This window comes from Ischnura elegans, chromosome 2 (assembly GCF_921293095.1).
Source record: "Ischnura elegans chromosome 2, ioIscEleg1.1, whole genome shotgun sequence".
NCBI lineage: Eukaryota > Metazoa > Arthropoda > Insecta > Odonata > Coenagrionidae > Ischnura > Ischnura elegans.
In genome coordinates, this window is record NC_060247.1 from 17,773,502 (window position 1) to 17,797,673 (window position 24,172).

Here is a 24,172-nt window from a genome sequence, read left to right on the forward strand (position 1 = left end):
TCATTGAAATACGAAGTAAAAGGAATTTTCCGAAAAAAATCCTTTTTGAATAATACTATAACGCCTTGTCGGACCTCAACACAAAACTTACTACGCATGAACACCAAATTCCTCACCCAAAACAATGGTATTCGTGAGAATAAAACTGCATTTAATTATCGAAAGCGTTTCGGGTTTTTTCAATATTTTATCCAAGACATCAGTAGAACAGGCGCTAACGTAACTCCACGCTGGTTCTGTGTAAATTTAAATGATCGGTCCTTTTACTTTGTTTGAATTTAGGGAGCTATGCTGGACCACGGCCTTTGACATAAATTTTCTCAGGAGCTGAGTATTCCTTAAATGAATTTCGCGGGTGGGGAGCAGGGTTCATTTGGTATGGGCACACCATTGAATGTATCTCCCAAATATGTGGGAATGGTTTGAATACGTAGATTCCCTCCGCTCGCTACGGTCCAATACTAGGTACAGTAAAAATAAATTCACAGCTTAGAATACACCTACGTATCATACACTGGTGAATTAAATTCAATTTCCCATTTGTTCTAATAAGTTAATGCGAGTTTTCAGTATATTGCGTATTTTTTAATTTGAAAATAATATAGAGTATTTAAACTAATCCTCTCATCAAATCATTTTGAAAAAATATATAGATTATAAATATTTATCATAATTACTATGCTTACCAGCTATAGTAATATCTATTAATGAAGCTCACACTAATCTAGCAGTAATCAAAGATATGGAATACGGCAATAAGACCCACGCATGTTGTACCAACGCCATAGTAAAAAAAAACTTGAAAAATGAGTTCGAAAATTCCATAAAATACTTGTATTTTCACGAAATCGGCATCGTTTGCTGTTTTCATGTATAAGGAAAGTTATACAGACATAATGCGAGATATCCCCTCTATGACTTCAATAACTGCATGCAAGTACGTTGAAGATTAAAAGGAGGAAGTATTTTTAGACGCCTGTTTTTGCTTCAATTTCTTGCAAAGACTTTACGACTTTATGTTGCAAAATGAAAGTTAATCCAATATTATTCTCTTTCTAAATGAGAGGGTGTCAGACAAGATATTTTGGAATTGGATTTTAAGATAAGTAGAAATTGTAAACAATCTTCAGAATTGTCGCGAAAAAAATTAATTTCGGAACTTCTTTACCTTTATGTAACTAATGGCGTCTCTAGAATTGAAACACCCAATGATACAGTAAATTTTACGAACTCAATGGAGAGATATCATTTCTCTCTTGTTAAATTCTTTTTTCTTGGCTACTTTAATCTTTTATTTTCTAAGAAAAGCGACGTTAAATAGATATTAATGCCAGGAACAGATGCTTTGTAACAAAGAAGCGTTCCATGCTGAATGGATTTTCCGACAACTCTTAAGTCAGAAAAAGATAAATTAATTCTCTAAATAGTCAAATAATATTTAAAGTATTTTTGGTGGCACAATGTATGACTTCACAATTAAATAACTAACCTAGGTTGGTGACATTAGTGCACAGTAGAGTTTTTGTACTTTGATATTTAATAATCCCTTAGAACCATCGTGATGTATCTACTTTATGATAAGTGAATGTATTCTTTCATTGCCAGAATTTATTTTATGTGATTTTTTTATTATTTCAAGGGCGGAACACTCATGTAATATAAGTCTTATTACAAAATTTCTTGTTATTAGTACTTAATATTAAAGAATTAAATGTGCATATGCTTAAAAAATTCTCCGTATACATGTATCAATATTTTTTAAATACAAATAAATTCACAGGTAAGGAAAGAAAGGGATAGGAACATGTAATAGAAAAAAATTATTTGTAACCAATATTTACGAAAATATGCCGAATGTTAATGACATAGCTCCTCAGAGTTCAACTCCGTGAGCTGCCATTGTTGTATCTTTAGTCACCCTTTTCAGCTTAAATGTGTACAAATCTTAAATGATTTTAACTTCTATGCAGCTTTATCCATTCATTACGAAAAAAATAATTTTATGTGAATGTTCAAAAACACTAGGGAGTAAATATTTCTCTTTCACTAAGACGTGGTAGAGAGGAATGGTCAAATTTGATGTGTAGTATAATTCCCTAGAAGAAAAACAATTAAGTAAATTCAAAGAATTTTTTCAATAATTTAGTGATAGAGTTATCCAGGGTATCCAACTGTTTTTATAAGAAACGGTATAGCTTCATCGTGCTCGGAAGTATCATCGTAAATATCAATATGATTTTTCGGTATGACATTCTGGTATTCTGCATGACAAATTGAATTTTCCGATTGGTTTAGCGAAATCCACGTTCATATTCAGGATTACCAAGGCAGCGGGCACCATATTACGCCATATAGTTTCCGTTCTTTGGAAAGAATAGACTGAAAGCAAAGCTTCAACAAATCATTATCAGACTGTCAGTAAACAGATCATTTCCAAGTTAAGATTTTTTAATATCCCTCATAAGGCCTTAAATTTAAACAGCAAGCAAAATTTTATTGAATTTAGTTGTGTAAACGAGTATTAATTATAGTATGTGTATTATAGTGATCGGAGGGAATATCTCACCCTCTTAGCTCTACTCTCTTGTACCATATGTTCAATATTAACCCTTGAGAAGGGTGGCCATTCAAATGTTCACGCTCCACTTCCTCATTTTGCTACCTATTTTTGCTTCTCTATTTTCACATTTTACATGGCTTACAAATCTTCGGCAAAGGAATGTTCTCTTTTTAATAAAAAATAATTTTTCTGCGATTAATTTTTTACTATTTATATCTATTCTCGTATACTTATAGGCAACTTTGTTTCTTAACAACTCAGTAAAATACTTATTAGTATATCATTCCCAAATGGTTCATCTAAAACAGTTTATATTTAATTGTAGTTAACTATTTAAGAGAACTTTTTACCAAAATAGACATAGTAAGTTTTGAGTAGAATGAAAAGGAAAGAATCTTTTGGTAATAACAATTATTTTAGCTTTGCGGGTGATATGTCACTCTGAGCCTTTTCCTCATAAGTTTCTCAAAAGTTTTGTGTAGCGTATTTTGCCTGTGATTTTTTGACTTTACCTGTTTTACATTTTTCCTGCTTTCAAAATTTTTAATTGACAATTACCCTATCTTTATACATGTTAGAGATTTTCATTAATAGTTGATATCTGTATGCGCAATCGATTAAGAAAAATAGTTAATATAAATTAGGCCAACAGTTCAGTTTTCCATGTATGTAATAGGATTCACAGAAAATATCTTGCATGAATTGGGTCGATAATAACGCAATTTGATTTTTTAAATTTTGTGATAATATAGTTAAAAAGATGTATGAGCATAGGCGTACCTGGGTACTAATTTAAAGTATATCACTCTAAACGCATGGATCAAATAGATGTAGAGATTCTTATGTTTTTTAGATTTATTATGGGAAATGTAACGAGCCTGATCTTATCTTACCACCTTGTTTCATTGTACCTTGTATTTATCACATAATTTTACCGTGTGAGATATAGAAGTAAGGTATTCTTTTGGACCTAAAAATTCTATATGCCCGAAATTTAATTTTTCGTTATTTTTTTTCATTTTTTGGAATGAAAACAAATAATTTATATCTCTCACTGTGTCACCGATGTGGCCATGCTTTTACTCTTGCTTATGTAATTAATTTTGATATCTCTTGTGCTTTACAATTTTTACCATTTCACATGCACAGCTTGCTACTGATACATTTTCTATCTGTAAATTATGACCACTAATCAATTGAGTCAAATTATACTAATATTAAATTTTGCCTTCCTCTACCCCAAAATAGAATTGTTCTCAACTAATATGTAGCACTGATAACTGATTGCCCAGCTTGGAGATTTACATATTGCCTGTCTATTCCAAGTTGAATTTTTTTTATTGAAATACGTATGTGCTTAGCGCTTAATATGACATTTGGAATTCAACTAAAACTAACTTTTTACGCATAGCTTACTTTTTGATTATTATTCACTTTGATGTCTCTCCTATGAACAGCCTCACTCGTCAGATGGGATGCTCAGGCCAGATCCTGTACGCCATCCATATTTCTCCATCCATGTAATAGAGGTTCGTCTGCTATTAAAATATTCTTCAATAAATGTGACGTCCGAAAGCTGTATGTCAAACTTATTTGTAGGGTTAAGGTAATGGAAAATAACAATTGAGGTTCATTCAACGTTTATCCTTATCACGCAAAAAATATGAAATGAAAATACCTCGCACTATATTCCTATCATTGAATGTATTTAGGGAGTTAACGCTTTCCTTCGGAATCATGAGGATTAGCCTTGATGATACTGCAAGGCAGTGAAACATTTTGACTTGAAAAATTTTACACATGGTATAATGCGAAGTATTTTCATTCTATCTGTTCAATGAAATCATACGAAGTATCTCTCTCCACCATTAGTCATCATATTTGCGGACATCATTAGGCTACAGGTTTTCCACGAGACCTAATTTTTTATAATTTTTCGAAATAGTTGGGTTTTCCATGTTCGTTTCCGCTGTAAATACTTTGCTGTGTTATATTTTTAATCTTGCTTTTTTCACTTTCCAGCATTATTGATATCCAAACCATTGAATTTGAAACTGAAACGACGAATAACTATATTAGATATAAATAATGCAAGTATAAAATAGTTGCAAAACATTCACGCCAATAAGTTGCAAATATAATATATAATTTTCTCGCTAAAAAATCAATAAATAAATTTGGCAAAATTAAGTAAGAAACAGAAAGTCCACCTTTGATTACTATTTTTTGAGAAAAAATTCTAAATTTAAAGTCCGTTATTGAGTGTTGAAGGTAGAGCAGCATGAGGCAGCCACCATCACTTCCTATGCGATAAGATATACATCCCATATATACATTAAATACGCCAAAACACAAAGGAAGACCGTGATTTGACTGATTGAATTGAGAAAAGATTCAATACAAGTAGCCAGGAAAATTATAGCACAATTTTCCTCCATAAATATATATGGCATCAAAACTTGGTGCTGTTGGGGACAGGTGTACGGATGAGGAATCGAGAATAGTATTAAGTAAAATAGTATTCAGTAACACATCGAGAATAGTATTTATGTACCACAGAAATATTGTAATACCCGACGTATTTATGAAGCCACAAAGGAGACATTAGGTCTGTAAAAAAATTGATATAATCCATACTGGTTGGACGAGGGCATTAGATAAGAAATACAAGAAAAAAAAGAAATTTATTTGAAATGCCTGAAGAAGAAAATTTATTAAAGCAAGATCGGGTACAGCGCTATAAATAGACAAATTAAAAGTAGGGTTACACGTAATAAAAATGAATCATGGAACAGACGATGCCAATATGTGGAAAAACACAGAGGAGGAATTAGAAGAAAACAAAACGAAGAGTGAGACATAATTACAACTATAGGGTAAAAATAATTACTATTGTGCCTAAATAATATGTTAAACATTTTAAGAGCTTTTGCAAGGAAAAAGAGATCGATATTTGAAAAAATCAAGCTTGAAAAATACGAAGGGGAGCACTGTAGAGTTGGAAATGAAACAAGTTGAAAATACCATACAAATAGTAAAAAAAAACATATAATCACTTGGCGCAGGATAAGTTTAAAGAAATATTAACGTAGTTGTTTGAGAGGTACTTGAATGGAGGAACAATCTGGCTTCAGAGTAGGGAGGTCTGCAGTAGGTAATATTTTTACCATTACAATACCTGTGAAAGGAGTCAAAGACACCTGTTCCATTAAGCGCTCATAGACATCGAAAAAACCTATACTAGTGTAAAGATACAGAATTTATGGGAGTATGTGGAGGGATTTGAAATGGATTCTAAATTAATTCAGGCAGCGATGCTCCTTGTGAAAAAGTGACACAAGAATAAAAATTGAAAGCCAATTAAAAGATAAAATTAAAAAGAAAAAATATTTAAGGGAGGGATGTGGTCTAACTCACACACTTTTTTAAGTATATCTTCACAGCGCCCTGCAATAGAGTCAAAGTAAATGTAGCTGTTTAGGACTACCATTGGGAGAAAATATTTTATACTCTTTATAAGTACTTTGTTGATGATCAAATTCTGATTTCAGAAAAAATGTCAACTATCAAAAGTATTGCTCAAAAAATTGCCATTGGTCAAATAAAAATCTGAAAGATATTGCCAAATATCGTATTACAAGCCTGTAATTTAATTTCAAAGGTTTTTGAAAAGCCTATGAGTGAGAACGAAAATATAAGTTCGAACGAGAAGGCTCTTAGAAAAAGTCGTAGTCATAAGAGGGTAATTTGGATTTAAAATAAGAAAGATAACGATAAATGTGCATTTTCATTAATTTTTAAATCATAGAATATGTGGAATATGAATGGTTTAAGGAAACTCAAAAATGTAGAAATAGTTATAAGAGAAAAAAAATTGAATATGGTTTCTGGCAAATGAAACTTTTCTATTCAAAAGTTCTCTTCCATTCTTAGCATAATTTATTGATCATATTAATTCAATAAAATCCGTGGGAAGATAAATTTCTATAAAAGTGAACCAAGAACTCAAAACGTGCCATTACATGTTAACGTTTGATGGGCTTAAAACCTGAGAAAATTTTGCTGTTTACGCAGTTAAATTAATGACTACATTATTTAGATATTTAATAATTTTACAACTTTTATTTAGTTTAACCGCAATTTATCGAGTAATTTTTGTATAGCTTTCTTGGTGGATTTGATAAGATTTTTGTTGTGTTCATTTAATTAGTACCAAAATTATAACACGAGCGTTTTTACGCAAATGAAATTTTCTCGAGCAATAACTTTTAATGCGACCATTTTTTGTTTTTCCATTTATTTTTATAAGAGAGTAATAATAAAACTTTAGACCCGAAAACCTATGGTCGGAATGTATGTGCTAGGCATGTTGCTGTTTTTTAGGAATTGTGTTTGGAAACAACTGCAAATAGCTGAAAATATTTTTAAATGCCTACCCCAATACCTATTTTCTCTGTTTATGTTTGTGTATTGTAAATTGCAGTATTTTTTTAATCTTATTGTCTTGATAATATAATTGCAGCCCTGGGAATAGAATCGCCACTCTAAAAATAATAAAATGCATGAATGAATGCGTTTGGAAATGCATGAGCACCGCATATGATTGTGTCTGTCGCTTATACGTTTTTCTGCTTTGAAATAGCATTCTTCATTTTTTAACTATAGTCAGCAATTTACGCTTTTCACGTCTTTCTTCTCTTACTCCCACAGCGTTCGAACAAAGGCTGCCAGGAGGAGTCAGAACAAGATCGGGCCTCTTCGGAATGCGAGGATCCTCGACAAAGGTACAGGGTCATTGTAAAATACAGGCACAGACTACCATAGCGGCGTTAGTTTTTAGCAGAAAACACTTGCGCGCAACCCAAAAATCACAAATATAACAGCAGAGTCTGCTCATACATAGTATGTACATTTATATACCAATTTTATACTGCCGAGGCTTATTTGGAATAATGTGGAGCATTCATGTATGATTACCAATGAGACACCCTTACCCTACGGTCCATCTACCTTGTTTGCAAGTGTCCTCTTCAAAGCATAGTATTGTAGATGTAAGTAAAATTGTATTTGAGGTCAGTATAAACATACAGCACACTTTGCACATATGCATAACTTTGAACTTATTATTTTAAATAATTTTTAGTTTCAGCTTAATTAAACCTACGTCTTCCCGCACGCTGTATACCCTTTGTATTTTTGAGCTTAATTAAACGAGAGCTTTTAGCGAGTATCAATAATGAGGTTACGCAATCTCAACCGTTTTAAGATATATTGTTTCAGAATATTTTGATCGCAAATTTTCATCCATCCTTATTAATTAAATGTCCTTAAAAATCCAGAGTATTGAATAAATTGTCGCAAAGGCTTGATACCCAAGAAAAACCGTTTTCATGATAATTGCAAGTGCATCCAAAAATGTTTGCGTTGCCATTCCTCAGCAAGGTAAGAGTTGCGACCTCATGTTCATGGACAAAACAATTATGCTTAAAATTTTCTCCTCTACCACCTCCCTAAGTATTGCAAAGTCCTCCTGAAATAGCGTGTGTAATGTTGTAACGTAGAAAATAACAAACTTAACAACTAGATAAAAGGTATGTCACGTAAGTTTTCTTAAAATGTGTTTTAAATAGAAATCTATGAGTGAAATATTTATTGCATACTTTTGCACTGCTTAAGTAATTTTTAATACTTGACCAGGTTTTGTATTTATTGTAGCCCTCACCTTTATATAATAAGCCTTTAAAATGGAAAATCAATCCCTGAAACATCCTTTAATATCTTTTTTATGAAAGACCAAAGCCTCAAGATTTCATCTTTTTACACAAAGAAGAGTTCGAGATCAAGAAAAATATATTGATGCATTTATTTTCATTTTGTATATTGTGTAATCCATTCAGCGATGTGGAATTGAGCGGAAACACTTTTTTTTTAATTTAATTGGAAGAAGTTACGTTGGAGTTTCATTATTGCTGTTTACATGAATGAATGCATCTCGAGGTTCTTCATCGGCTCCTTTCGGTTTTCTCTGCAAGCATTTGGAGGGAACAAGTTTTATTGAAGTATTTAAAGCAAGTTATCGCTGCGAAAGATTTTATCGCAACCGTTCCGCAAATAATTTGTTAAAATAAAGCAAATTTTTTGAGTCTGCGGAAGCCGCACACCGCGTTTCATTATTTTTCACGTGGCGTTTTACAGGCCATAATAGCCCACGCGCCTTTATGCTGCACGTGGATGGATCACGCTCTAGTGATCATGGGAGATGTCTCAATTTAGCGCTCATCAGTTGCTGAACTTTTGAAAATTTCCTTCTCTCGGTTGATCCCGGAACATCGATTAAATATCCTGAATGATACTTGAGGAATCATTTCACTCCGATGCGAAAAGGAAAAAAAGAAAAGCACTTGAAGTTCTCTAGAACGAGATTACACCATCCTCATTTCACAGAGCTCCAAATTCGTATGATCGATTAAAAAAGGCATGGAACAGGAGTCAAGAGAACAAAAGACATCTAGGTAAGTGTTTTTTCACCGTGAAGCTTCCATGTGAGTTTGCTCTCAACTCGTTAAAGAGATAGAAGAAACTGGAAATAAAACTGTTCAAGGTGATGAGTAGTATTGTTTGTATTGTATACATATATTATATACACTTTTTGCTGTGTATGTTTCGTCTCATTGCAATGATCGACATCATGCGAGGGAAAGATCTAGCCCCTTCAGTCATCAACAGTTAAACGATTAAAGGGGATAGTTAGCAATCACTTGCTCCGTTCTGAGGTATAATACCTTCATTACTGCCATTTTCCGGAAAATTGATAAACTGATACAACTAAAATTTTTAGTGCCCTCTTTACCTATGGGAGTAAAAGCCGTTGCAACTTATTAGGTATTTCTTCTTGATCGTCATAAAAAAGGTTAGGGTAAAATTTTAAAATTTATTTATTTTCCCAGTTGTTTTCAACCAACATAACAGTATATATTTTATTCCTTCTCCTCTCATAATCTTAAATTTATAACTAGTTAGACATAACTATGACGCTGATAAATATTATTTTAGGTCAAAACTCATCATATTCCAGAATAAAGTTAAAATGACAACCTTTCTCTCTTCTTCTTTCCTAAATTGTGCTGTTGTATTTAATTATATTACTTACTTAAACGGTAGCAAAATATGACAATGGAAAAATGCTTCTATATGAATCTCTTGAATAACCTGATAATTAGGCGGCGGATCACAAAGCGGAAATATACGGGTCTCTTCATTTTTCAAACTCTATAACAATAGGCAACAATATTAACTTGATCGTGGATAGTGTATTTGAAAAATTCTTTTACGCATATTTTATCAAAGATGTTTTTGTGTTAATTTGATCATGTCTTTTTGTAATCTGTAATATTTAAATATTGAAACCAGTCCAATATATTAGTGAAAGCATTCTTCCCAAATAAAACGTTTAGACTTAGTTTATTTATTTATATGAGCGATTTAATAGTAATAAATGGCCACCTTTGGAAATTTGTTTACCAACTTCATGAAACGCCTCGGATCGCTGCTTCTCGAACTACAGGTGTACTGTGCATGTTTCATAACTTGAAGGATATGACCATGGCCCCCGGCACCACTTTGTCCCGATTCCAACTGGGTGTTTACTGTGTAGGGGCCATTTCCATACAAAATCCGTAAAATCGCCTGGTATGAATGCATTGGATATTACTATATTGATTTTTTTTTTCTTATTCACTTTTCATGGTGTTGTTATACATTGAAGAGTTTCTTCGTTCGGTAAACTGAAGCGGATTGAGAGTAGGAAACCGCCGCGCCGGTTACGTTACATCTTGTTTGTCATTGGAAATAAATACAGAAGTCTCGTTTTTGGTCATTTAAATTAGTTTTACCCTGTACAGAAGGTAATTTTTTTCTATAGGCGTAATATTTTCTATTCTCATTCGATTTTTCCGAAATACTATGCCCCCTTGAAAATATTTGGTTTTTACGTCTAAATTATTTTTCGTGTACAATACTAGTTGAACGGCGCATAAGGGCAACCATCATTGCCAGTGGCTGGCAACCGTTGACAGAGCATTTACTGCGCATTTTTCTAATCAGTATGTAAACCGCCACTCTATCACTCTCCAAAAGTAAGGGAAGGACGTCTCGGTAGCTTGATTGGTTCTTGACTGCTTTGGTTCACAATACAGACACATGGAATTCTGATATTTTTATCAGGCAACTGGCCCATACCTCTTTCAACTCTTTGCCCCGACCATGCTGTTCCCGACTTGTATGTCGTTTGCCGGGACATGGGTAGCAGCTTTTAATGGCCCTTTCAATAATTAATTTTGGCGTCATTGTAAGTATAACACTTACATTAGACTCCACTTATTTATTTAAAAACTCTACCAGTTTCGATTGTTTCAAACCATTCTCTATTTCAGGTTTGCACTTCAATTTAATTATAAATCTGAAGAAGAGAAAAGGTTTTTTTTAATAGAAGTGAGTAATTTCGAAGTGCAACACTGCTCGGGAAGGAACAGACGGGAAGAAATTCCCTTGCAGTTTTTCACAATCTTCTTGCAATGACTTTTGAAATTGTTTTATTCCTACGAATTCTCCATTGTAATACTTATAAAAATATTTACAGTAGTATGAATTCACCCATGAAAAATTCATTTGGTTTCGCTGGGATTAGAACCTGCTGGAAATTTAGCTGGATCCACTGATTTTGGTTCTAGGTGTGCCAGTGGCCACTAATCTGTGCCAATAAACCACACTGTGCCACCAATCAGGTAAAGGGTCTAAAAAAGCCTAGATCTGGTTGAGTTTTTCAATAATTGGTGGATAAAAACTAATTGTAAGTACCATATTCAAAGTGATTGCATTTTCACAATGTAAACTCGCCAGCTATTTATTTAATTTTGACATGTCTAGTTACGAGTGATAGTGCACATTTCCTGTTTTTCCGTTTCCGTGGTAGCATCGCAACGACTCCGACGGGGCAGTCGTGCCTGATGCTGCACCCTCCACCGGCCACGAGGGCACACTACGGTGCCCGCACCCCCACATCCCCCTCGCTGTCGTTGCCCTCGCCCGCCATCAATTCAAGCGGTACCGGGCGCGGAAGCGGACCGCACCAGAACCACTGCTCGTGCTACTACTCCAACTCAGGGCGCCAGAGCATGTCGCCGTCGGTGGAGTTCCACCTGAGTCCGGCCGTCTCAAGGCAGACGTCGAGGATGAGCTTCCGAAGGCCTGACGCCGTGACGGCGGATGGCGGAGCGGGTAAGTCGAGATGAGTCGGTCGTGAGCAACCGACATGCGCGACTGGTATCTTTTTAGCGATCGATTGATGAACGGCACTCTGACGAATGAAATAGTCTTTTTGGCCGTTCGCACCCTAAGACGTTCGTCAATCATTCGCAATTGAAGACTGTGGTTGATCACTCACGACCGATGTAGGTCGTCTTCGTTCAAGATTGAAGCCTGTTTTCGGTCATTCGCGATCGAAGTCAGAACCGGTCGTTCGTGATCGAGAAAAGGTTTCCAGTCATTTCCAATCGTAAACGGTTCCTCACGAATGAAATTCTCTATCAAATGCGATGCCCCGACCAATTGAAGTATTTTTAACGGTATGCTTCAGGAACTATTTATCTACTTCACTCATCATCATCTATGAAGTCAATAATGATGAGATAGGTTTGACACTGCTCTCCTATACCTCCCCATCCCGCCACGATTCTCTTCGGGCTACAGGACATCATGTTTCATGATGTGGCCGACTAAGTAGTCTCATCTTCTCCGAAAGGTTTTTAAGAGAATTCTCGTTACATCCACTGTTCTGATCTACTACACAATCACATGTATCTTTGGAATCTCTATTATCATCATCTCGTGGTGTTCTGACCGTCGGCAGGTCCCCCGCGCCAATGCTGTCTCCATTCCCCCCTGTCTCCGGCCATCTCCTTGAAGTCTCCATATCTTCCAATTTTTATGTTGTCAATGAACTTCAGCCTTCTCCTTCCCCTTCTTCTGACCCCTTCCACCGTTCCCTCCAAAGCTACTTTTAAAATTCCATTCCCTCTCACCAAATGTCCCAGCCAGTTCCTTCCTTTGATTTATTTTGTCCATCAACGTTCTTTTTTCATCCATCCTATTTAACACTTGCTCATTCCTAACTCAATCCGTCCACTGTATTCCCTCCATCTTCCTCCAAACCCACATCTCAAATGCCCCATTCCTGTCCCTGTCTCTCTTCCCCATCGTCCAAGTCTCACATCCATAGATAAACACACTCCACACATAGCATTTCACCAATCTCTTCCTCAATTTTAATTCCAACTGTTCCATTCATTAATCATCCTAGGATCCAAGAGTGGCAACACAGCCTTAATGTTTTTGCTTAAGACTAATATAATGGTAACAGAAGCAGGCGTTATGTAGTGGAATGACATTCTAAGTTTTTTTTTAAATAACACCAAGATGGCAATATTCCACAAGTTTATTGTCCGTACAACGCGTTTCGACCGTTAGGTCATTATCAAGTACAATAATGAATGGTTGGTTATGGGGTTGTATTTATATAGAACGGATGGGTGACAGGCGAAGGGGAAGTTGGGGAAGGGTATGTGTCATTGGGTGGAGTGCTTCGGGAATGGTATGGCTAGGAGTGGGGAATGTCCAAAAAATAGTTGCTCATTCATTAGTGAAATGCCTCCTTCTTGCACAATTTCCAATTTCTCCAGATTAATTAGGCCATTATATTAGTTTTTTAAAAAAAATTTTTAAAACTAATATAATGGCCTAATCTATATAATTTATGGTTCTATTTTTTGTTGAATTTTATATGTACTATTGTAATTGTTGAAATGAAATTGGGCCAAGATGTCTACATTTATTGTATGTTAAATCATATTTAATATAAATACAGAAAATAATCAAAATTCCTATGCCAACCTTATAAACTTATGCCATCTCATTTTGTTGTGATTTATCTAATTCCAATGCAAAAAACATAGGTGGACCCCTAATTATAATGGTTACGACCTTACCACCTGAAATCTGGAAAAATCCGCAATCCAGCATCACTGAAGTCCAAACGATGCCAAATGTGGGATGTACCACTGTGTGCATTCTTTAATTGCAATAATGCAATGGCAAGTCCATAGCTATCGGAGGACAAGGGGTTTGAAATTTCCAAAACATTTGGAAGACCACACGGTTTTAAGTGTAGCCCTTCAAAAAATACCTCCTCCAAATTATCTTCCTCCCCTTTTAATACCCTGGAAATTTTTTTCTCCCCTCAGCCTTGTGCGGAGGTACCTTTTGATAGCAAATTTCTCCTAAACATCTAAGCATACATATTTGCATAATTGTTTTTCTCTAATTTAGGTGGAGGAAGCAGCACGGCAGCCGCCAGTAGAGTTTCATCATTCCGGCGTGAGAGCAAGACAGCTCAGACCCTGTCTGTGGTGGTCGGTGGATTTGTCGCATGCTGGCTGCCCTTCTTCATCATTTACCTCCTTGCTCCATTCCTGCCTCCTAAGGCCATCTCGCCGAACCTTGTGTCAATCCTTACTTGGTTGGGTGCGTACCGAGTCTCAGGATTCAATTCCATTCATTGAGCTTGAAGGAGCTTGCACTTTGAGTGCATTCTGAACAAAGTATCAATTAATTCATTTTGAAGTCAGGAACTATTCAGTGTTTCGCACGTTCTTCCTTCCCGCAGACAGTGAATTTATTTTGGCTCCAAGTGCGCTGCCGTCGACGGTAGACCAGTTCGCCACAATCTTGTAATGCACTGTTGCATTCTGCAGGATACAACACTTTTTGATGTCTTGCCTAGATTTATTAACTTACGAACAAGGTGTAGGAATGCATCTTGTTTTTATATCGAGGATTTGCTGAGTTTGTTCATAATGTAATTGCGTATATCATACACATGATGCTGAAGCTATTCCACCACAACTATAAGTACGGGAGATTGAAGAGAAAAGAAACGCTCTTGTGAAATTTGCCATTACCTCCATTGCCATTTGCCTCCGCTTTTTCGATCCCATGAACTTCATAATAACGAGGATTTACTGTATATGTTTTTCATTGGTAAATATTCTTTGAATGATGATAGCTAACCTATGCCTGGTGTTGGCATTTTGGCCAAGAGTGGGATGTAAGGTAAAGGCCACTTGGATATATTTATGACCACAGCTGTTGTCATTGCCAGCCTCGGTGGCACCGGGGTAAAGTTCCCGACTGCTAACCTAGAGGTCACGGGTTCGAATCCCGCCTGGGTGGATTTACCACCATCCAGGACATGGGTGTTTGTGATTGTTAATCAAGTTAATTGTAAGAGAGAACAATGCTGTCCTAAATTTGCTTGAAAAAAATAAAGACAAAATTATTGCCTTCAAGTTATCCAGGCTCGAGTAACCATTATAAAAATTAATTGTTATAGTTAGGACATCGCGGGAATATCACCTTTTACCACCTCTTTAATGTATTAGGAGGTGTAATATCTGCCATGTCAATTTGTGCATTGGGTGAAAATCAATTTTTTAAAACATGACATGGTCATACTGCTAAAGAATTTCATTCATTTCACATTTAATAAACTTAATTTATGGCTTATACTCTAATTTTTTATTATATTTTGTTTGATACAGTATATCACTGCTGTACAATGGGTTCTACTTGTGATGGATTTGGCTCACGATCTGAGCTCATTTTGAACTTGCCATTTTTGTTTCCACTCATGCAATTGTCATCAAGTATATAATTCTATATAGAACATATGTCTTATTCATTTACAAAACACAATTTTTAACTTAGCAAAATTTACATGAGCTGATACTCTCTTAAGTGATTCCTCATCTGGAAATAATGCCAATTCAGTATTCAGTTAAATTCATCTAACCATTGGCCTTCCAAAACAAATGAATACAACAAAGCAAAGGACAGCAGAATTCCTTTGTACCTTATATCATGGATGGTAGCAAGTGCCTCATAACAGCTTAAAAGGAATAACAGAATTCATTTTCTGCATAATTGACCTAGAAGGACCTATGAGGGCCTATAGGGGCAGGGAAATTGTTTGATGATGATGATGAATCTTGCTCCTACATTTCATACACATTCCACATTCTAAATCATTGTAACATTTAAAATGTATTTTTAGGATGGATAAACTCCGCCATCAACCCATTCATCTATGCCTTCTACAGTCCTGATTTCCGGAATGCATTCTGGCGTCTCACGTTCAAGAAGTGTATGAAGCGTCCTGGTTCTCGGCCTCACCATGTGGATGACATGGGCCCATATGCCCCCAGTGGCAGTGTGGGTGCTGTATGTGCTACTGGAGGAGGTAGTGGCCGTCGATCCCGGCTTCCCTCCAATGCAGAACACAACATCACACAACCTAGGACACCAAGACGCCTGTGAGATTCAGCTCTCTTACTTACCCTGACTGGGATGAATCTGACTAGATGAGTGAATTTGTTGTCTGCCCACCACTTCAGACTTTTCAAAGGTTGAAGTTTTTCTCCAGACATTTAAAAGTGTAAATAGGATGGTCCTCTGTGAGCTTCCCTAATGTATAAGGAGATGCATCTTCATCTTTTCAGTAAAGGAAGTGTGGTAGATGCAGTCAGTGAATGGAAATATTCCTCAATTTTTGGTGAAGTTGTGGGGAGGTAACCTAATGAATGACTGAATCACAGAGATCCCGTGTGCTCATTGTTTCTTGCAAAAATTTTCCAGCAAATACGTACTACACATTGGGTATTTTGCGGCAAAGATTTATCTTCATTGGATATAGAAATACCAATCAAAGATTGCTTGGAGTGGTGGATATAATAGTTTTTAAATAAAAAAATTAGTGACTCAGTTACCAGAAATAGATAGGTAAATACGTAAGTTGCCAAAACTGAAATTCTCTTTGGTTTGGATCTTACAAAAACGAAGTGATTGCAGCAGTGTGAAATCCCCCTCCTGTTTGCTGGAATAAGAGATATTCCCCACTGAAGATGTTCAGATATAATAAGTGATCAAGTGTGATGACATATAAGATTTAAAAATTATGCTGGTCTTAATCAATATCATATCCCACCACATTGGGGAATGTGATGTTTTGGTACGGGCTGGTAAGTTCTCATCATCTGTCCCTCATTGTTTCTGGTTCATTAATTCAAGGTATGAGGAGCAAATTGTGATGTAAAATTGGAACTAGCTGTTGCTATGCAAGCTATTTTTGTCAGGTTCCCTAGTCATTTAGTTTTATGATACCTAATGTGCATCATTGAATCAGACTTTCTAAGAAAGCATTGAAAGGGAGTGCATACCAAAGATATATGGTTCTGCCGTCATTGTTTTGACAGCTTAAAGAAAAGCCACTAGGAAAAGGCTGATAGGTTTTCAGGGTGTTAGATTTTGTATAAGAGTTAAAGTATTCTTTCTGCCTAAATATGTGTTTAGTGAGTAATGCCAATGACTATCTTATTACATACTTCAATGTGAAAATGGTGCGCCAGAGGAAGACTTCAATGGTACCTTATGAAAGCAATTCATTTCTCAATGGTTGCTAGATATTAAGTATGTGCTAGATATCCAAATATTTTTATGTTATTATTCAGTATTTTTTCCTTTTACAAAAAAGACAAAGCTGAAAATGTAAGACAGATAAAAATTAGAGTGAGACAATCTTCTCCAATCGAGCAGGAGTACTTAGAATTTTTTTTCTAATTTGAAGAAACCACTGCAATAGCTAAATCCCTGCTTCCAAATTATTTAATAATGTTTTAACTGATCAATGCATCTAGTGATGTCAGACTCATATTAATTTGCTAGCCATGTTAAAAATAAAATCCAATCTATTCCCTTGCCAAATGAATCATTTGTTTGCTTTGGTGAAATATTCATGTTTCCTGTGGAAATATCAAGAAAGTACATCTTACCTTGCAATCATTATATCAGTGGAGAATACTGGCTGCAAAGGTAATTTAAGATATTTGATTTCTTTGATAATTGATGACTTAACTTCCTATACAGCTTCTCTTGAATTTACAGTTGAAATTTTATCATCGATCCTGCAATTTCTGTGCATTTAAAGCGCAAACAATTGTCATTTCTTCAAAATATTACATAAAAGCCATGCATGACTCCCTATAGGTTAGATAAAAATATTAATGAATTTTATTTTTTACAGAAAAAAAGAGCTTCCAAATCCTATTTTACATGTGTCATAATTATCGGGTAACTCCATTTTTATCCCATAATCATGGGAATGGGAAGTTGCCAGGAAGTTACTTTTCACGACTCCAAATATTTCATGGTCTACAGCCCACAAAAACAAAATATTTTTTCTTAAAATTTATTTAAAGTTGGGAGGTCAACATGAGGTTTTGATTTTCAATCATCCTTCAGCTGGTAAATTACATTACCCAAGCTACAACAAGTCACTGAGTGCATTGATCAACATGCTTAGCTGATGCTGGAAGGCCAAGACCTCATTGATAGACATATTCTGAGGCCAGTTGGTTGGAAATTTTTTATATTATTCAATAGTACTGTGATAATTCAAAAAAGCAAACCTTTTATTCTCGCTATTATTTCATGCATATCAATTGCTGCCTACTTGATTTTCACCTCTAAGTTTCTTCTTAAGGCCAAATAAGGCATTGCATTTGGCTGCAGGGGTTGATGATCAAAAAAGCAGAAGAATGAATTCATTCAGAGAAATTTGGAGACTATGGTTGTACTGATTCATAAGGGTTGTAGCCGTGGAGGTGGAGGAGGCAAATTGGGAGCTGCCTGACCTGGACAACTTGAAATGCTAGCATTTTGCAATTGAATTCATGAATGTATTGTATACATACTTGTTGCCTGACCTGAGAGTGTGTCTGCCCCCCTGGCCAATAATACTGCGCTTATGGCCCTGTGATTCACCCACGTGATTTTCTTTTCCAAGGTAATTATTGAATTGAAGAAATATAATTTTGTCCCTGTAACTGGTCGCTGAAATAAATCTTTAACATAAGCAGGCTTAAATGATAGCTTTGCATAGATTATCTTTGGGTTGAATAAATGTTTTGGTTTCCCCATACTCTATGGAAATTGCCAGTGATTAAGTACAAAAATAATCACAAACCTTCATTTCTTCAAGAAACTGTGTTGTATGTTTGCTAAATAATGCAAATAAAACAAGTTCAAAAAAATATCTCTAATTTTTGTGCGAAATCCTAGGAAAACATATGTCTAGTTCAAACATTCTACATCTACATAATACCCCGCGAGCCGCCTAAAAGGCGTGTGGCAGGGGGTGTTAGGACACCAGCCGTTTACAACTATTGAAAAAAAAAAAAAGAATTGCTCTAACGAGGTTGGGACTAGCGTTTATTGAAGTCCTTTATGGTTCGGGGGAAAAACGAATTCCCATATCTATCCGTTCGGCAAAACATCTCTCTTAATTTATCGCTTCTATCGCACCTGGAGATATAGTGTGGCTCTAATAATATGTTCTCTGTGTCTCTCTTAAAGATATCCATTCTCAATTGTTCAAGCAATCTAAGCCTAGCACGCAGCCTCCGCGTCTCCAACGGCTCCCAGCCTAATTCGCTTAACATCTGGGTAACACTGTCTGTACGCCCGTAGCAGTTTTTGACGAAACGCGCAGCCTTCCTTTGTATTTTATTCAGTTCGCGGATTAAGTCTTTCTGCACCGGATCCCATACGCTCGCTGCATATTCTAGGTGCGGTCGGACGAGAGCGAAATAGCACCTTTCTTTTACTTTCTCATCCGAAAATCTTCCCACAATACGCTTGACGAATCCTAATTTCTTCAGGGCTATGCCGCAAATATTCTTCATATGTGTTCCCCACGTGAGGTTCGAGGTTATCGTAACTCCCAGGTACTTCACTTCGTCTGTTGCCTTTATGTTAATACCATCCACTGCATAAACATGGTTAGAGTTGGACGAATTCCGCAAGAAATGTACCGCCATGCATTTGCTCAGATTAAGTTCGAGTCCCCACTCTTGGCTCCACAAATGTACGTTGTTTAAGTCAGATGATAGAATTTCATAGTCAGAGTGATCACTAATTTCGCGGTAGATGACAGCGTCGTCAGCAAATAAACATATTTTACTACTAATGCGGGAGCAGACTACTAATGCGGGATTCTGTGGAACATTAACAGTTAAGGTATGGATTAGGGTCTCGTAAATGCAACTGCTCTCACTGTCCACTTTGTAGGTCTACAAGCTGTACTGTCAAACCTAGCAGTCCCCATAAATCCTTTGCAACCACTCTGAAACTGGTTTCAGTAATGTAGCCTACTTTTTCCTGGGCCATTGAGTGGGGATTATCGACACTCCTCTCCAAATGTGAACACTCGTCTATTGTCTTGGCACTGTATCCAAGATGCCTGTGGTTCATGTGTTTCCTCAAACATATTTATGTACAGTTATCAATGCTGTACATATACTCTGAGTCTTTCTCTCAGTACTCCCCCTTACACATCATTAAAGACCACTGATAGCATTGAGCTTTGTACAAAGAGTACCATTCCCCACTTGCTCTGGCTTTAGCCCAACCCCCTCAGTCAAAATCGTATTTGGAACCTATATCATATTTAGCACCATGGAATTCTATAAGTCTTACAGAAATTTTTATAAGAACTCTGCATTTCTTACAGAATTCTATAAGAATGTTGCGCGGGTCGCATACCTTTCAGGTTTTTATCCGGCAGGCGTTTCAGTCACCATAACTTATGTTGGCAATTGCAATTGCCAACATAGATTATGTAAATGTGACAGCGACGACGGCGAGAGATGACCATCACGTTCTCCTATCACGTTCCGCTGTATCACGCGATCATGTAAGCCACCGTCATCGCGCGTATCATACAGGTACGAGCGCGTGAGGTTGGTATCATTGAGAAATCTGAAGAGCCAATGAAATCTTTCGACACATCTCTGTCCAAGAATGCGTCGTCTGCGGAGTATTTGAAATAACAATAACAAACAACGAAAACATAAAATGGATGCAGTTCAAAGCTAAGTACTTCGCTTCGCCAATAGATAATATTATAATAAAGTACTCGTATTATGGTAAAGTTATGGGGAAAGTGTTGTATTACTTTCCGATGTGTGATAACGTAATCCATTATGCTAATGCTCGCCGGGAGATGCTGCAGTCATTATATTTACTATATCGTAGAGAATGGCCAAAAAGTCGTGATCTTGGATTGAAACTAATTAATGTTGAAATGATAATGGAAGTGTAATCGCGCTAGCATTTGAATGTAAGTAGTTAATAGTTGATTTCATCATCATCACTGGTCAACAATCCTAGGATTGGTTTGACGCAGCTCTCCACTCAGTTCTCCTAGCAGCTAATCTTTTCACTCCTACGTATTTCTTCTCTTTCACATCTCTCTTTACTTGTTCCATATATTTTGTTCGTTACATAGTTGATTTATGATGATTAAAAAATCGAAAAGGAGTTTAACGATGTTCATGGTGAAACAAAACTCAGTACTATTCCACAAACTTTTATTGTAACAGTCTACTAGTTTCGACGTTTATACCGTCATTATCAAGACTAACCTGTCTGTTAAAATAAAAGTTTGTGGAATAGTTCTGAGTTTTGCTTCATCATGAACATTTCATCGTCCCAACAGGTAACGCCCAAATCAATTGAGTTTAACGATGTTGATATGTTGGAGAACGTACTTGGCAAATGTTGATAATTAAACTTCGATATAAAGTAATTGACGTATAAATCACGGATGTACTTCAATTAGCAGTACTTTCCAATTTGCTGTGTGGAAATAAAGCAGCTCTATCGAATTCACTACCGTGCGCATATAACAATTGAACAACGTGGGCAACTATAAAGTCAACAGAGCACTTCAGTTGAAATAATTAAGAATTATATTGGTTTTTTATCGGTTATAGGGCATTTTTAAATTAAATAAACAATAATTGTTTGCTAACATATGCATTTCGTGCTCGTTTTTATGTCAGCATATGCTTGTCACCATGGGTTTCGAACGTGATAGGCCGATGACGCTCGCAGCGTGATAAAGAGAGCGATCACGGTTTCATAATCGCTGCTATCACCTTCCGTCGTGGGAATCGCGTTGCCCCTGGCAACGACATCGCTCTCACCCTTCTCACAGTTACATAATCAGGGCGCAGGGCCCCTTCGAGATATTTTCTCGTCTCTTGAGGGAGCTTCGAAACCACGAGCTTCAGTCCACTAGAGTCATTCATGCTGTGTGGTGTTATTTCAGGCAGTGTGTTGAAATTCTCATCGGGTGTACTTCCTGTGAGTGGTATTTTTTTATAATTGGGGATCCTACGAAATGGGAATAGTATTGAAAGGCAAAATAGAGACTCGGAAGTCTGTTTGTGTGTTAGGTTATAGTAAATTCATTGGTGGAGTGAATTTCAAGGACCTGTTATTGCATTCCTAACTAATGGAAAGAAAACGCCATTACAAGTGGTGTATGAAGTTATTTAGGAGACTATTGAATGTGGCAGTCCTAAATTCATATGTTCATCATAGGAAAAACACGCATAAAAATTTGACTTATCATTTCGCGCGTGCCATTGGTCGAGGTAATATTTTTTAAATATCCAACGTCATACGAACTGTTAGGACATGGCCGTCACTCGTTACACAATTTAGTACCAAGACTCACAGAAATACATTTCCTAAGGACAATTCCTGCAGCTGGGAAGAAATCAAAGTCTCAAAGGAGGTGTGCAGTTTGTGCTAATATGGGAAATGAAGAGACTGCGTGTACTGGTGTGAAAAATGTGCAGTGGGATAATGTTTGGATTGCTTCAAATCATGTCACACAAAGCAGATTTTCTAAGGTAAATCATTTGAATATTCAATATTGACGTTGGAAACATTAGCACGTGATTACCTAAATGAAATGATACGGTAATAATGGAGCAAAGTCAGAGAAGTGGGCGGAGTGGTAAATTTTCAAGTAGGCGAAACGGGTAATCCTATCGAAAGTATCCAATCTGTTATGACATTTTCAACCCCAAATAACTAAATTATATCATGTAATTGTATTTTTTTAATGCATGGAATGTTAGAGATCTCGTAGCTTATTCGAAACCAAATTAAAATCTTTCGAAATTGAAAATTTATTCATTAGTTCATAAAAGGAGATACATAAAACAATAAATATTTTTTCAAATCGCTCGAAAAATTATTATATAGTAGCGCATTATATTACGCAAGTTTACTAAAAATTTCAATGATACTGATCGTATATTATGAAAGATATAAATTATTGAATGATAGTATGCCAAAAAGGCGAAGTCATTTAAATCTCATCCGGCCGCTGAGATGGGATTTAATTAAATGCCCGCCGCGCTTGAGGGGTTAATAAATTTTTTAAAGAAACTGTTAGGAAAGCCAAATCTGCATGCAATGATCAATTCATTGCCAGCTCTAAGAATACCTCTAAAGCAGCTTGGCAAGTCATAAAAAGGGAAACATGCAGTAAAACTAATGTTTCAAACTTAGAACTCACTTTAAGGGGCAATGTTCTAACAAGTCCTAATGAAATTGCAGAGGCTTTTAACAACTATTTTGTGGAAACTCCAGGAGAAATAATTTCAGCAATTAAAAAAAAGAATTACTCTAGCAGAGCTGATGTCACCCAAAGAGTTTTACACTCAATTTTCTTATACCCTGTAACTAATGATGAAATTATTGGCATAGCTCATACCTTAAAAAATAAGTATTCGTCAGGAGTCGATGATATACCGGACAAAATAATAAAATTTGCCATACCTTTTATGAGCAAACCTTTAATATATCTTTGTAACCTATCTTTAACTGATGGAATTTTTCCAAACTGCCTCAAACTAAGTAAAGTCATACCACTTCATAAAAAAGGAAAAGTAAATGATGTAGAAAACTTTAGGCCAATAAGTTTGCTACCAGGAATCTCAAAAGTATTTGAAAGGATAATGTTTAACCGTGTAGTGAAATACTTAGAAACAAACTCTATACTTTCCAAGCATCAACATGGTTTTAGAAGAGGTAGTTCAACAACTAAAGCCCTTCACGAATTCGTCACCAAAACACTTACTGCAATTGATACAAACAATTTGCCAATAGGGGTATTCTTTGATCTCACAAAGGCTTTTGATATTGTCAACCATGAAGTCCTTCTGGAAAAACTAAATAAATATGGGATTTCGGGCATAGCTAATAAATGGTTTCATTCGTATCTACAGGAAAGATTTCAGCTGGTTGAAATTTCTCATTTTGATTCATCGGCAAACCTAAAGCTAAATTTTCAGTCTGCCAATAGAGCAATGAAATCTGGCGTCCCCCAGGGCTCGATACTCGGGCCCCTACTTTTTTTGTTGTATATAAACGACTTACCAAGTTGTATCCCAGAAGCTGAAACTGTTTTATTTGCAGACGACACTAGTGTATTAATTCAAGGGACTACTCCAGAGTCATTACAATACAAAATAAATTGTACCATGAAATCTTTTCAAAATTGGTTACATGATAATCTGTTGGCCATAAATGTCCAAAAATCTGTGTGCCTAAATTTTAGCAAAGAACAGTGTACATCAGTACAAC

At 36.0% G+C, this 24,172-nt stretch overlaps 1 protein-coding gene across 1 annotated transcript in view; it reads left to right on the forward strand.

Annotated features, from left to right (window-relative positions):
- LOC124153448 (probable G-protein coupled receptor No18) overlaps positions 1-17,435 on the forward strand; it is a 66,127-nt gene extending 48,692 nt beyond the window's left edge. Inside the window, exons 5-9 of the mRNA XM_046526604.1 lie at positions 4,018-4,089; positions 7,271-7,344; positions 11,532-11,836; positions 13,943-14,137; positions 15,726-17,435. Coding sequence (XP_046382560.1) covers positions 4,018-4,089; positions 7,271-7,344; positions 11,532-11,836; positions 13,943-14,137; positions 15,726-15,988 — 909 coding nt within the window. The 3' untranslated portion in view covers positions 15,989-17,435. The remainder of the gene's footprint in view (positions 1-4,017; positions 4,090-7,270; positions 7,345-11,531; positions 11,837-13,942; positions 14,138-15,725) is intronic.
- The last annotated feature ends 6,737 nt before the right edge of the window (positions 17,436-24,172 follow it).